The sequence below is a fragment of the Parasteatoda tepidariorum genome, chromosome 7, assembly GCF_043381705.1.
Source record: "Parasteatoda tepidariorum isolate YZ-2023 chromosome 7, CAS_Ptep_4.0, whole genome shotgun sequence".
In the NCBI taxonomy this organism is placed as follows: Eukaryota; Metazoa; Arthropoda; class Arachnida; order Araneae; family Theridiidae; genus Parasteatoda; species Parasteatoda tepidariorum.
In genome coordinates this window covers 829761-844952 of record NC_092210.1, presented here as the reverse complement: position 1 = coordinate 844952, position 15192 = coordinate 829761, and the positions used below count along the sequence as shown (strand labels likewise).

General features: G+C 29.9%; 1 protein-coding gene across 5 annotated transcripts in view; it reads right to left on the bottom strand.

Moving 5' to 3' along the window:
- The window catches only part of LOC107450514 (uncharacterized), a 45222-nt gene that overhangs the window by 15236 nt on the left and 14794 nt on the right, over positions 1-15192 (bottom strand). For all 5 annotated transcript variants that reach the window (XM_071183731.1, XM_071183733.1, XM_071183734.1 and 2 more), the window contains exons 2-3: positions 2971-3040; positions 1527-1612 (exon numbers count right to left, since the gene is read on the bottom strand). In XM_071183731.1, coding sequence (XP_071039832.1) covers positions 1527-1612; positions 2971-3040 — 156 coding nt within the window. The remainder of the gene's footprint in view (positions 1-1526; positions 1613-2970; positions 3041-15192) is intronic.

Here is a 15192-nt window from a genome sequence, read left to right as displayed (position 1 = left end):
ATACTACAAATTCGAATTTATATATATATATAACCATAATATAATTCGAAAAATAATTTTAAAAAATAAAAACATTTATGAAAAAAGGAAAAGGTTCTCATCAGAACACATTCATTAAGACAGTGAAAGAGACATTTCGAAATAAAGAATAATTATCCTAAGATAAAAATTACTCGTTATAATGCGTCTATGCCACTAAAGAATTTAAATAATTTAATTTTAATAAACATGTGATAAAATTAAATATACTAATCTAATAGTTAATAAAAATTGTTAAAGAGGAAAAATATGATTAATGTGCCTTTAGCTTTAAGTAGAAAATAATTGGTAAAAGAATATCTAAAGCAAATTACATTTCAGGGCTGTCATCTATGAAAAAAAACGCTTTTGTTATAATAATTGGAGATTTTAAGCAACAAAGCACATAACAGGTAAAGAAATTAATAATGACACAAAAAAAAATTTTTTGTAAAATCTATGAAAAAAAAAGTGAAATAGTTAATGCTTGTAAAGCTTAACATACAAACGTAAACTAGGAATATAACCCTTTCATGGGTTTTCCTACTTTCTTAGAGTAACTGTTTTTAAGTTAGAGCCTACATACATGGATATAAAGCCCTTTATAGACTTTATCCTTCATTCATACATTCAATCATAACACTAAAGTCTGCACTTATTAGCATTCATCAAGAGTGTCCGTTTGTAAGTCAGAGCCTTATTCCTATATGTTGAAAAAATAATAAAAAAATGTTTTAAAAAAATAACTGCTTATCACATTGGACAATTAAAATTTAATAAATAAATAAATAAAATAAAAGAAAAGAAAATATATATATATATATATATATATACAGTCCAGTCACATTAATGTGACCCACGCCTACTTTCGACTTCAACGTGCAATAACGAATAACAGAAGGCAGATTGCAGCAGTGGAGTGTATACAAATAATCTCCTAGGGCATCGGAAAGCATTTCAATTGCTGGCGTAATGCAGAAACGTAGCGATTTATCCGACGTCCAAAAGGCCATGATTATTGGCTTTCGGACCAAGGGTGGAAGCATTTCGGAAACGGCTAATTTTGTGAACTGTTCGAGTGCGGCGGTGGTAAAAGTATACCGTGCATTGCAAAATGGCGCTATCCAAAATAAGCTGCGTGGCACATGTGGTACACCACGGGCTATAGATGACAGAGGCGAACGAAGGGTACGGAGATGCGTTCGGGCGAATAGACGTGCAACTGTTGAGCAACTGACTGCCCAGATGAACCAAAGGGCAACCAAGAGTAAACCTAATTGACTCTCTTCCTACACGTCTCGCAGCGGTCCGCTCTGCTAAAGCTGGTTATTCTGGCTTTTGACAGGTGGTCAATCAATATGACTGGACTATATATATATATATCATATATATATCATATATATATACAAATTAGAATAATTATTAAAGAATATCTTTCAAATATTAATAATTTAAAATCAATTAAAAATTAAGTAACTCAAATAAAGTTGAAAATGTCTGTATCTCACCACGCAGAGTCCAACTAAGAGCAAAACTGATGAAATCACACAGCATACGGAGAAAAATATCAGTACAAGTGTAAATATAAGAGTACCTGTAAAAATTAAAAATTTAACACCGCTGTATTAAATTGATCCCAATGTGTAAAAATGCTAGGGGAAAAAAATTTGCTAATTCTAGTGCGAAAACGCTGTATAGAATGGTGCTGTATAGAATGGGCATAGAACAGAACATCGGATTTGCCTGACCGGAACTATTTATATTTTTGAGAAATTATTAAGTTTATTTAGTCCAAATTTAAAATTCTGTTATTTTAAATGATATTGTTTGAGATCATGTAAATTAATTTAATACTTTATTAATTAACCGTTTTTGAACAATTAAATTAAATAACGAAAAATAATAAGTAGTTGAACACATTTTATGTAAATATTTTTGGTAAATGGAAATTTTTAAGTAGATGCAAGCTATTTTTCATTCACATAGAATTATAGAAAATTCAAATTATTGAAAAAGTGAAACTGAAAAAAAAATATTGACCAACGTCCCAAAGTAAGCGGCTTGCAGCTTCACACCATATTTATGGTCAGAAATCCATTAACAATATTTATCAGAGATACTTTTATTCTGGCTTCATAACTTAACATATTATCTCAGTTAACTAAGAAACAAGATTAAGGTACACCTTTTGATACATTAAATATGACTATTAGTAAATAAAAATAGTAAGTACTTATTTTCAAATACTACAAATTCGAATTTTTATATAAAATACAACAGAGAAATTAAATTATAATAAAAGGCATTCTTTTTTTTTCCTTACTAGCCATCTTCTAAAGGCTAAATATATCCACGGTGTAAGGAAAGAATCGCACTAGAGCACTTTTTTTAAAAAACTTGTAGAATTAGGTACCACTATGTAATTGTTACCTCATTTAGGTTAACATGCGTCACACACCAATCTTTTTACTTATTTTTAAGTTCTTATTTGGATGATGCAATTTTCGCTTAGCAATCAGCCCTTTCATACCATGGTTTCAGCAATTGTTGTTGTTGTTTTTTTCTCCCACAGCAGTGAGTTTCAGAAGGAAGTTAGATAATACTAGTGCTCGGAAAAGGTAGATGAATAATGTTTTCAGCAATTCTTGTCTTTATTTTCTCCCACAGCAGTGAGTTTCAGAAGGAAGTTAGATAATACTAGTGCTCGGAAAAGGTAGATGGATAATGTTTTCAGCAATTCTTGTCTTTATTTTCTCCCACTGCAGTGTGTTTAAAAAAGAAGTTCGAATATACTTATACGGGATGAAGGAACGTATATAGAGAGAGTTAATCGTGCATTTTTAAGACGCCTATCCTGTTTTAAAGAAATATAACAATAACAAATACATTGGGGAAAATCGTATCAATTTCAAAACTATATTTCTTCCGTTACATATTGCGTTAAAAACTTACTTGGACTTTCTGTGATTGTGTTGAAAAAATGCTGAAAAACTCCTGCAGTAAGAATGATTGTGTATAAAACCTGAAACGAAACAAAGGAACAGAAATGAAATTGAGAAAATTCAAATAAAGTTATATTTTTTAAACTTTCAAATATTTCATATCTGTTATTGCTGAAACTTAATCCTTTCAAATGATATTATTTCAAATTACTAAATCTTTAGTTTAAAAAACAATGATTAAACAACAAAGCACAATAATTCATATTTATTATAAAACGCAGCCTATTAAGGATAAAAAATAACTTAAAATAAATTATTGAAAATAAATTATAGCCCATTGAACAAAGCCATATATATCCTTTAAGAACTAGTATTTTTTCTCCTTTCTTTTCTATATTGAAAACTTTTATTAAAGAAAAAAAAACGTATGACAAAGACTATAACTTATATTTCTTAGAAGCGATTTATGAAGAAAAAACTCTTATTTGAACTCTTACATATGGTGGTATGTGGGATTTAATAGTTTGCCGGACAGATTTTTATTATTTCTAAAATTCAGTACATAGAAAACATTAACTTGACTGTATCGCGGACATCTCTTGAAAATAGTTAAATTTGAAGTCAAAGTCCTTCTGTGGAGGCAAAAACCGTTGACTACAGATAGTTAACATTTAAATTTTATTTTCTTAGTTAGTTTTAAGTTAGTTATTTAGTTAGGTTTCCTTAGTTCTGAAATTTTTTTGTATACAAAAAAACCCAGATGTTAACAGATATTTCTAATATTAAGTTTCCTAATTCCAGCATTATTTACTTTCAACGTAACAAGTAAGTAACTGATTTAATTACATTAATTAAATATTTTATTTTGCCAAACGAATATTTAAATTTTATGTTCTGTTTTTTAATCTCATTTACAGAACACTAATGTCTTTTGAGTTTAAAATTCAAAGCAAAAACATGTACAGGCTTTTAAGTATAAAATTTTTAAAAAAAAAGGATGCAATAAATTTTGCGAAACCGAAGAAAATAGATCTGTGAAACAAAATAGAAAAACATATGCACATTTTAATAAGTTACACATTTTACATTTACATATTTTCATAAGTCTCTAAAGAACGAAACAAATTTAATATTTGATCCGAAAGGTTTAATCTTTCATGCATACAAAAAATCATATTACTGAATTTGAATCCTTGATTGATGCATAAACGGGGATTTAGTGGAACATTTACGAACCAGAAGGGGAGCGCATCATGATTTCAAAACCGGTTTTATGGTTTTAAAAAATTTATAACAACTCAGGATCGTAAATGTCCTCATACGATAGTCGGGGCTTCCTATTTATGGTTTAGCTATTCATAGCCATTTGAACGAGTAATTATCTAAATTATCTTAGTATCGAGTAATAATTTAATCTAAATATCGATAATAAGAAAATTTCACGTCAGCACTGTGATCGGTGTGAGCCGGATGCGGAATTCGGGTTGACCAGTTCTTCGCTGGGATTCGAACCCGGTTCACCTCATTGGAATACGAATGCTCTATCCCTTAAGCCAGTGTTTCTTAACCTTTTTGGTATAATGGACCCCTTTTAAAATTTTTTAAGAAGTCACAGACCACCCCCTGTGAAAAAAATTATTGCAAAAAACATCAATTATTAGAAAACATTTAATTTTATTATTTTCATAGTATACAAAATTTTTAAAATTTAAATTTTTAATGTGAAGGTTGCTGCTGCTTTTCCTTAATTAATAAATTGGATTGAGGGATGGTATTCGACAAAGCAACGCGCATATCATGTTCAACATTCAATCGATTTCGATATTTTGATTTTATTGTCACAAGTGGGGAAAATCCAGCTTCGCGAAGGTTCACTGCAGCAAACGGAATTATAGCTGCCATAGCTCGCTTTACAAGCAATGGGTAGGCTTCCACACATTTTAAAAATTAGAAGTAGTCAGCGGACCCCCAAAATATGACTCATGGACCCCTTAGGGGTCCATGAACCACAGGTTAAGAAACCCTGCCTTAAGCCATCACGGCTCTTAAGACATCTGTTAAAAGAATATTGATAAAGCATAAGTTGAAAAGATTATTTTAACATGCACAAAATCATTTAAACAACTTGAATAAAATATAATTACGTGATTTGCGTAATAATGTATTATTGCGCAAAGCAAAACATTTTGATTAGCTAAAAATAATATATGTAAAACCCTAAAACACATATTTTACTTAACTCGAATATACACTCTCATTTTCAGAGATTCTTGGTTTTTATCGATTGAGTTTTAACACAAGTGAAGAGCTTTTATTTTTATCTAAAACACTATAATTTCGTGTTAAGATTATGCATCTCAGCTACATTTCTTTACTTAATGACGTGTCTTTCACTTTCTTACTTAAAAAGTTAATGACATAAGATGAGAAGATGAGAAGACAGAAACTACGGTAAACTGCTTTAAGATTTGAGCTTCAGTAAGCGCTTTTTAAAACTCTAAGTAAAGAGTATTTCAGAGCTAATGTTAAATTCTGTTCCTTGTTATTAAATATAAGAAACAACCTCATGTCTTGGAGTAAAATACGGATAGATAACTCTAAAAAGAATTTTTTTTTTTGACTTATGTCCTTTACTGCTTGATACACGAAAAAATATTGAATATAAAAGTCTCAAATAATGAAATCTAATTAATGTATAAATTAAGGAAATAATGAATAAAATCATGAAATGATAATGAATAAGAAATGAAATGTTCTTAAGTGAATTGTTTTCTTTCTTAAAAATTTGAGTTACCGTAAGTACTTTTTTAAAATTTAAATAGACAGTACTTTTGAGTCGATGTTAAATTGCGTAAATTGTTATTAAATGTAGAAAGAAGACATGATAAAGCTAATAGAGGAAAATTTAAATGCAAGAAGCCATGATACGTTAATGGAGGAAAATTCTTATCTGTAGCTCTAAAGGTTTCCATTTTCGTTTTTCTTTTATATAATAAATATTAAATAATAAAAGATTTAATAAATGAAATGGAATTAATGAATAAATTAATGGGATAATGTATAAATTTATGAAATAATGAATAAATTAATAAAATAATGAACAAAATTAATGAAATAATAAAGGAATTAAAACTGATTGGTTTAATGTACTGCTTTTTTGCTAAAATCTCGGACTTTAGTATGCGCTTTTTAAAATTTTAATTGAACAGTGTCTTAGAGTCAATGTTAAATTACGCACCTTGTTACCTTGTCATTAAATATAGGTACAAGTCATGCTAAAGTTTACACAGGAAAAACTCTTATCCATAGCTCTAAAAGTTTTTTTTCTTCAATTTACGAAATTATTAACTTACTGCAGGATAAAAGAAATAGGTAACTATCGAATGAGAGTCTGAATTAATGAAGTGTAATTAATGAATAAATGAGTGTAGTAATAAAAAAAATTAAAATAAAGTTTCAAAACATTAATTTATTGATGAATGAGAGTGATATGTAGTTCCGCCATATGCTACAAAGTCTTCAAACTTCAGTTGCGTTTTTCGAGAAACTATGTTTTTACGAACGAGAGATCTTAGAAACCACTCATCATTTTTCAAAGTAAAAACTATTTAATTTTTAATGCTTTATTTTCTCTTTTTTCTCATTTATACTTTATTATCCGTCAGCTTGGTTTTTTAGTGCAAAATTTTAATTTTTGCTTTTCTATGATTGTATCTTTTTTTTATAATAAGGCAAAACATATTTTAAATATTCTTTCAATCAAGTAAATATAATAAAGATTAATGAAAAGAGAAATTACTAAAAATAAATATTATAAAAAATATTCAAAAAAAAACTTTATTTAAAAAAAATATTAAAAAGCTGGAAAACAAAATAAAGAAAATATATAACCTATTCATCAGATCACACGATTATATCCGCTGAAAGAAGTCCTTTCTGATATTGTATCAATATGGCCAAAGCAAAATTTATCAATACAATAGTGTGAAGGGCACTCAAAAAAATTGAAACGAAAATAGAACACATTAAGTAAAAAATATATACGAAAAAGAACATATGAAGCAAAAACAGGAAATAAAATGTAAGGAAAATACAGAACAAAGCACAAAATGAAATCAATAAAGCGAGTAGTGAATTCAAATGAACTTTACACGTACCGGAATCTTTCAAGAATGATACAAATTATTTTCGTATTGCCAGATTAAAAAATATGAAAACAGAAGCGTAAATAGAGACATATTTTATGGCGATTTCTTACTGCAGTACTGAGGCACGTTTGATTTGATAGTTGCCTCGGATTGACCCGAAAATGGATGTGCTCAAGGTAATAATATGATACTGAATAATTTAAAGTTTATAATTAATAAGGTTGATATTTAATTATGCAATTCTAATGATTTTGGAAAACTGACAATTATTTTAGGAAAAACATGATTTGATCGCTTTACACAGATTATTTTCAGACATGCATATATATATATATATATNTATATATATATATATATATATACATGTTTATGCATATTTATGTTTTTATGTTTCGACTTCCATTTTAATGATGCAGCTAGCTGGTTTGCATATGTTTTTTTTTTGTCTCCCCTAAATGAAGATACGCCATTCCAAATGAGGACTTCACTTTATTGTTGATGGATTCAAACTTAACATATTAAAAACAGTGGTTAAGGAGCCATTTGTTTAAATTTTTAAAAAAATTAATTCTAGGTTTTATAATGTTCCTTAGGCAATCCATAATCACATTAGAGTCACTATAACAACGCACTCGCAAATACGTCAAAAATGTTCGAAATCTCATCATTCGCAATGCTTATTTCATCATTCTTAATGCTTAGTCGATCAGTTCACCAGATTTAATTGAACACCTGATTTAATTTAACACTTTTTTAAGGTTGCAAATAATCCTAAGAGCATATTACGATTTAAAGTGTTGATATCATGGTCCCGATTCAAAATTGAACGAGTATTTTTAAGAAGGTACAAAAATTAATAGGTAGACCACTTCTGCGTTCCCCATGTGGCACTTATGCTAATGAAATTGATCACGTACTATTTGAAGCAAAACATTACTCAAACTTGATGGACGTGAGAAATTATCTTGGGGCTAATGCGGATTCAGATCACTTCTTGATTATTGCTAAAGTCAGATCAAGATTATCGAACACCAAAAAGTTTAAGGGAGAGACGTTGAGTGAATATGACTGTGATAAACTTAAAAATAAAAGGATAATATTTCAATTTTGCGAAAAAGTAAAGGAGCAGTTGAATTTAATGAATTGTGACGGTACTATGGAAAATAAATGGGAATGTATAAAAGACAGTATCTGTAACACTGCCAATACCGTGATTGCTAAATTAACTAAGAAACAGGTTAAGGATTGGTATGATATTGATTGCGCCATTGCTAATGATATAAAGAATGTTGCATATAAACATATGATACAAACACACACAAGAATTAGTGCGGAGGAGTACCCTAGACGAAGAAAAGAGGTGAAAAAACTCTTTAGGTGAAAGAAAAGGGTCTTTGATGAAGCATTGTTTAAAGATGTTGAACATCTGAAATCTATTAATGAATGCAGAGCATTCTATCGAAAAACTAACCGCAGTCGATTGGACTTTAAATGGTTATGCAGAAACTTACTGTTATGCAGAAATTTTACTTGTTTATGCAGAAACAAATTTGGAGAAGTTATTAATGATAAACAAGAAATTTTAAAACGATGGCGTGAACATTTCAAAGAACTTCTTAATGATAATTGTGAGGATGTTGAAATAATTGCACCTGAATCCAGCAATGACAGAGAGGTTGAGGCTCAACTATTGAGGAGATCAGGGCTGCAATTGAAACCTTAAAGAATAAGAAGTCTTCGGGACATGATCTTATTTCAGCAGAACTACTAAAAAATTGTGAACCTACCTTATTGAGAAATTTATCAGAACTTATTACTGACATCTGGCACTCCGCGATTGAGATGGGCTGACTCAGTGGATTTTCTTGCAATTAATTAAAAGAATTGGAGATCAAAGATAAATCGGAAGTCATTATGGAGAAATCTTCCGAGGAAGGCATTGGCCCTCATTGGGCTGTCTGGCCAACTATGATGATGATGACACTTAGGAGATTTCAATTTCTTATTTCGCAGATTTCAGTGTTTTCAATATAATTTTTGTTATCTAAAAAAACAACATGTAGAATAATTCCAAAATTATATTTTTATAAATAGTATTTTTGCATTATCTTTTACTTCCTTAAAACATTTTTTACAATGCCCGCCTGCGGAATGACCTTTCGTCATATAGGCATCTGAAGGGCATATTTGTTGGGCACTTTTCCAGGGGCACCATATTAGGTGGGCCAACGTTGCTGCCACAGTAAGGATAGATAGTACTGAGAATGAAAGAACACCCATGCCTTGCCCAGGATTCGAGCCCAGAACCTTTCTGATGCAAGGCCAGTTCCCTGGCCCATAAACAGGCCAATCGGCGTTCCATAAAACATAAATTTCACTTTAAATAATTTAAACTACGAGAATTTCCAAATTTCGCCTTCCAATGAGGTGAACCGCGTTCGAGTCCCAGCAATGGCTGGTGGATAAGAATTCCGCACCCATCGATTACAGTGCTGACGTAAAATATCCTCATTGGTAGATTGCTCGTTAGTAGACGGACCATGGGGTAGAGTCCTCTTGTCGTCAGGCTAACCGTGGGAGGTCTTCGTGGTTTTTCCTTACCATATAGCGTAAATGCGGGTTAGCTCCATCAAAAAGTCCTCCACGAAGGTAAATTTCTCCCAATATTTGATCCAGGAGTGCCCTTGTCTTCTGGATTGGGTTCAATATTACAATGTTTCGGAAATGAACGTTAGTAGTCGTAAACCCTAAATTGGGTTGACTGTTCAATGATGGTTATAATGTAATGTAATGTAATGTTATGTAATGTAATATAATATAATATAATCTATTATATATAATTCTCTTACGTGGCTCCCAAATTTTGGCTGTATTTCTTTTCCGCTGGTGGCAACGCTTGCTTTGTTTTGAAAACACCAAAGCATCCTGCCTTTAAATGATGTGTTTCTGATCTAATATATATAATTCTCTTACGTGGCTCTCAAATTTTGGCTGAAGTACTTTGTACATCTAAATAAGATTCTTTTCACAACAGTTAAATATTTACTTTATTTTCTTTATTCCTAGAGAAAACAGTCGGCAAAGAATTCTGTTAGGTTAAAAAGCATTTTGCTAAAAAAATAACGAATTCTAAAAGAAATAAAAATAAACAACTTAAAAAATAAAAATGCTGTTGCCAGTCAGAATTTTTTAAAAGTTAACTTAGCAACATAAATCAAAATGACATAGAAGTGCAACTATATCAAAATTATGATACCTGAGCGCTTGACGTAACAAATCCTTCAATTCTAAAAGTGTTGTATCGCCAAATGCCCAAATTAACAATTGTGTTCTTAAAGAAATTCTATAAAAAGTTTTAAATAAACAACCTACTTCTACAACTGCTTCTTGAAGAACTTGGCTCATTGATTAAAAATATTGTTTTAATTTTACAGTACTAACTTTACTTCTACTTTCATTATTGCTATGACCCTCTTTCATTACATTTTACAACTTCATGCTAAATTTGAGGACTTTAAGTTGTTTTGTGGTTGAATACTGACATTTAGAAATGTGTACATAAAAAAAATAATATTTAGAGGTTAAGAGTTGCCTCAGAAAAATTTGAATTGTTGACATTGAACTTAACAATGGAAACAATCGTTTTTGTGAAAAATTGAATTGTATTGTTGACATCAAAACTAAAAATATTGTGTTTCAACTTAACAATACTACCTTAATTTATACTTTAGAATTGCCTCGGAGAAATTTGAATTGTTAGCAATGACTTAAACAAAAAGTTTTATTTTAACTGACAAATACTATATTATAATTTTAACTTTTTCTATGACTATACTCATTTTCTTACTCTTTTCTTTGTTTTTTATACATTTTATATTTTTGTGATAAAATAAAAAACTTATAGTTGTTCTGCTTCTGAACACTGATGAAAACACAAAATGATGGGCTTCATCAACAATCAAAAATATATACATTTATTTTACAAATTCCATATTATTAAGGTGGCGCCCTTCAGAGAATTAAAAATACAAAATTATCTTCATCAAAGCCGATGCTTTACATCCGGCGTTCAGTGGCAGACTACTATTTCATATTGTTTTACAACACATGGCTTTAGCCCTCTGGTGGGAAAGACTTTAAAACAAAACTTACAACAGTTACTTTTCTCAACAACTGAAATTTAGAATAGTGTGATTAAGAAAAATATGTGAACTGTTTGCAATTTCAAATTAATATTGAAATGTACAGGTTTAGAATTTTCTACAGTGAAAAGTTTTCGAAACTTCAGTAGTCAAAAAAGTATACAAAAACTAGACGTTAAGAACGTATCCAATGAGCGAGCAAAAAGCGAGCGTTGGATTGCGAACCAATCCGAAGTGAACTGTGAAAGCAGTTCCGGGGGTTGGTGAGCGCCAGCGAGCAGGGGGCGAAGCCTCCTAGCTTAATATAATATAATATAAATTGTTTCTTTTAAAATTGAAATGCGAGCTACATAAAAAAAAACTGATTTTTATTTTTATTTTGTTAAATGTCACCTAGTATTTAATAAAATCCTCTGTCAACAATGTTACAAATTGTGCTTACGATGAAATCTTTTTTTTAAAAGTAATTCTGTCATAGTATTTGAAGTAAGCATGGCAACAAAAAAGATCTTAACTCACTTTCGGAGTACTGAATATAGTTTGAACTCATAAAATGTTCCATATTTTTTTTATACAATTCTTCATCCTGTCACATTTTTTTTTAAAAAAAGGGATTTACTTAAAGTAAATGTTGTTTTCTACCATAAGTAAAAACGCATTTACTTTTTAATGCATTATTTTTCTCTCAATTTGTTTTCCACTTTATACTTTAATTTCTGTTAGTTTATTTTTTAGCAGTAAAATTTAAATTTTTGCGTTTCTATATGAATGCATCATTTCTAATAAGAGATTTAAGTTATTTTTTCTGTCAAGTGCCATTGAGAATAATTAAAAAAAGCTGAACAATGCACACGAGGTTACACTATCATCACTTTTAATATGTATGTATATAGTATAAATTTCTAGTCAAAAATTATATACACTAAGTTTCGCAAATTAATATGTCAACTAGCTCGGTTGGTAGGACAATGGGCTCGTGTTCGTCAGAACGTGAGTTCGAATCCTACAGGCCGAAGAATCCCCATGTATTAAATTGCGACAGGTGCACATTAAATCTTTTAGGGTCACAAAGTCCTCAATGATCCCACAACAAATCAGTACCTCTGTAAGTGCTGAATTGAAGATTAATATTTCTTTGGTTCAGGCCAAAATAACGATCTGGGAATTATTGAAAAAACGAAGTTTGATTGTGTCTTTCTTGTAAAACGGGATGTGTGTACTTGAGGTTGTATTTTTAGCCATAAATGGCGTCACTGAAAAAAACAGGAAACGCATCCTCAAGTAACAACAATATTTAAACAACGGAAAAGCAAACATATTATTACAAGCTGATGAATCACATTTGGAAGTCAGACCAGTAAAAAAAAAAACATCAAAACCAGTTTGATTGCTCAATAAATTTTATAATCGTCGTTCCTATCTCCCTAGTTGTCCTGCTGCTACAAAAGAGATATTTATGTTGTTAATTTCGACAACCATTTTAATGATGCGATGGATTTGCATATGATTTTTTGTCTCCTAAATAAAGATATGCCGTTCCAAATGAATATATTTTCTTCACTTTATTTTTGATGGATTCAAACTCTAATAACAAATGCATTGATTACTGTTCAAATAAAAAAAGAAGCATTATTTTGAGACATCATAATATTCCTTAAGCAACTCATATCACATTAAAGTCACTAATAACGCACTCACAGATATGTCAAAAATGTTCGAAATCTTGACATTCGTAATGCTGAAACTGTGTAACATTTTTCCCCATTACAGAGAATCAATTTACCAACATCAAAATAGTATCTAAAAATATCTAAAAATTACCTTCCAAATGACTATTTTCCTTACTAACTACTAATATAAGCAACCGAAACATACTCTAAATATTGAGCACATTATTTCAGTTCTGCCATCTATTTATTTGAGAGAAAACCAATCTATCAAAGAGTGTAAATAAAGTTAAATTAAGTAACTATTGTGTGTTTTTTCCCCATCCAAAATGTCCACGTAATTACTAACTAGTGAATGAACTACTTACCTGATAGTCAGTGAAATTTAAATATTCGCGTTAATACGTGTAGAACGCGATGTTATGTTTTGATTATTACCTAGAATTAGGAGAAACTTTTTTTTTACTAGTTATTGTAATTTGTATAGATTTACGAAATATATTTTTCTGTGATCATACGACGATAATTTCAGAAAAGATTAGAATTTGTATTGTTATTCAGCACAGAAATCATCGAATCGAAATATCTTTCAATGATTTTGTCTATTTTGCCATAGTATGGTGGCAAATTTTTCTTTAATTAGTAAGAAAACAATTAAAATATTCATTGTTATTGAAAACAGAAGTCAAGTTAGAGCTTGTCAGATCCACGGAATAGTCGGAATTTCGATTGACGATTAATTTAATTTCGCTATTAAATTGAGGTGATAATAACGTGAGTGTTTTGAAGATATAGTTCAGGAAATAAATTGAAACTCACTTTTTCATTTTAACTAAGAGTTCAGTTAAAATTAAAGTGTTCCAGCAAGTTTTACAAGTTTGGAATTTTTCTTTGGCAATGATTTACTTTTGGATAGAATTTTGTGACAGATTTTGTTCAAAACCGGTTATACACAGAGAAAATATCCAGTAAAATTTCCGTACTGTATGATGTTTGACATTTCTGGTTAAAACGAAACCATAATTCTGGTTGATAAAACCGAAGTATACGGTTTTTTGGCAATTTTTCCGTTCATGTGATAAACTTTTACCTGAAATTTTAATTTTCAAAATTTTAGTTCACCTAACATTTGTTAATAAATACAAATCTGAAAAGTAAATTGATCAGAATAAATGTTTTTGCTCCATGTTCGTTCTAAAGAGTCATAAAATAACAAAATTTAATCGCCTATTATAAAACAATATTTTATTATTGGTTTTACCAATTCACTGTTCTGAGATTTTGTGTTCCCACAAAGCCAGAAGCACAGTAAATTTACCCATATTCTGATACTTTTTGCCATACTCTTTTTCTCAGTGCATATATAAAAATCTAATGGTGTTGTCGCAGTTTTCCATACTTATCGGTATATTTTTATTTAATGGAAAATCACATGGTAGGATCCAGTTCTTCCATTTTAATTTTTATATTTTATAGCTGTCATCAGCATGAATTTAATAAAAGCTAAAAAGAACTGTTGACCTATAAAATAATTCGCGATCGCAACGAACTATAGGGGGCGTTGGTGTATGAGACCTGCGATTTCTATAAGAACAGTCATTCAGTTACTCTTGAAATGTCTTTAATATAGCGTGTAGCATTGTAACGTTCTTTTTTTATTGTGGCTTATTAAATTCAAAAAAGAAAAAGTTTTGATATTCGTTTTTATGCAAACGGAAACAAAATGGTATCTCTTTTTTAGAGAAGGAACATCCAAAACACATCTGAAAAATATTTATAAATAAACAGAAAAAAATATGTATATTCTTATTAGAGTTAAAACCTTATGCCTGAGAAATAGTTTTACTAAATTTAATGATATAATATAAAAGGCCCATTAAACTTTACATTCCATAGTTTTAAGAATCATATTACTTCAAAAATTAAAATGAACAAAAAAAGAGGACATAAAGCCTCATAATTTTATATAATTTAATTTTGTAAACAAAGTTGTTTGACAACAATTTATATCAAAAATTTTAAGTTTCAATAAAAATCATTATTCGCGATCGCAACGCTCGAGTACGCCGTCTAGCGGGAGCCTGTAAATATCAGACATTAATTTATCACGTTTTCATTTAGTTCCATCAAAATCATTGACTGAATCAGACGCCATTTTTTAGCAGCAAATAAGAAACAAAATTTCCCTAAGGAAAAGGCCGAAGAACTTGAAAAAAATCTCCAGAATATTAGTAAATCTTTCAGGAACAGAACACGCCAAACATTTGAAGAAAAA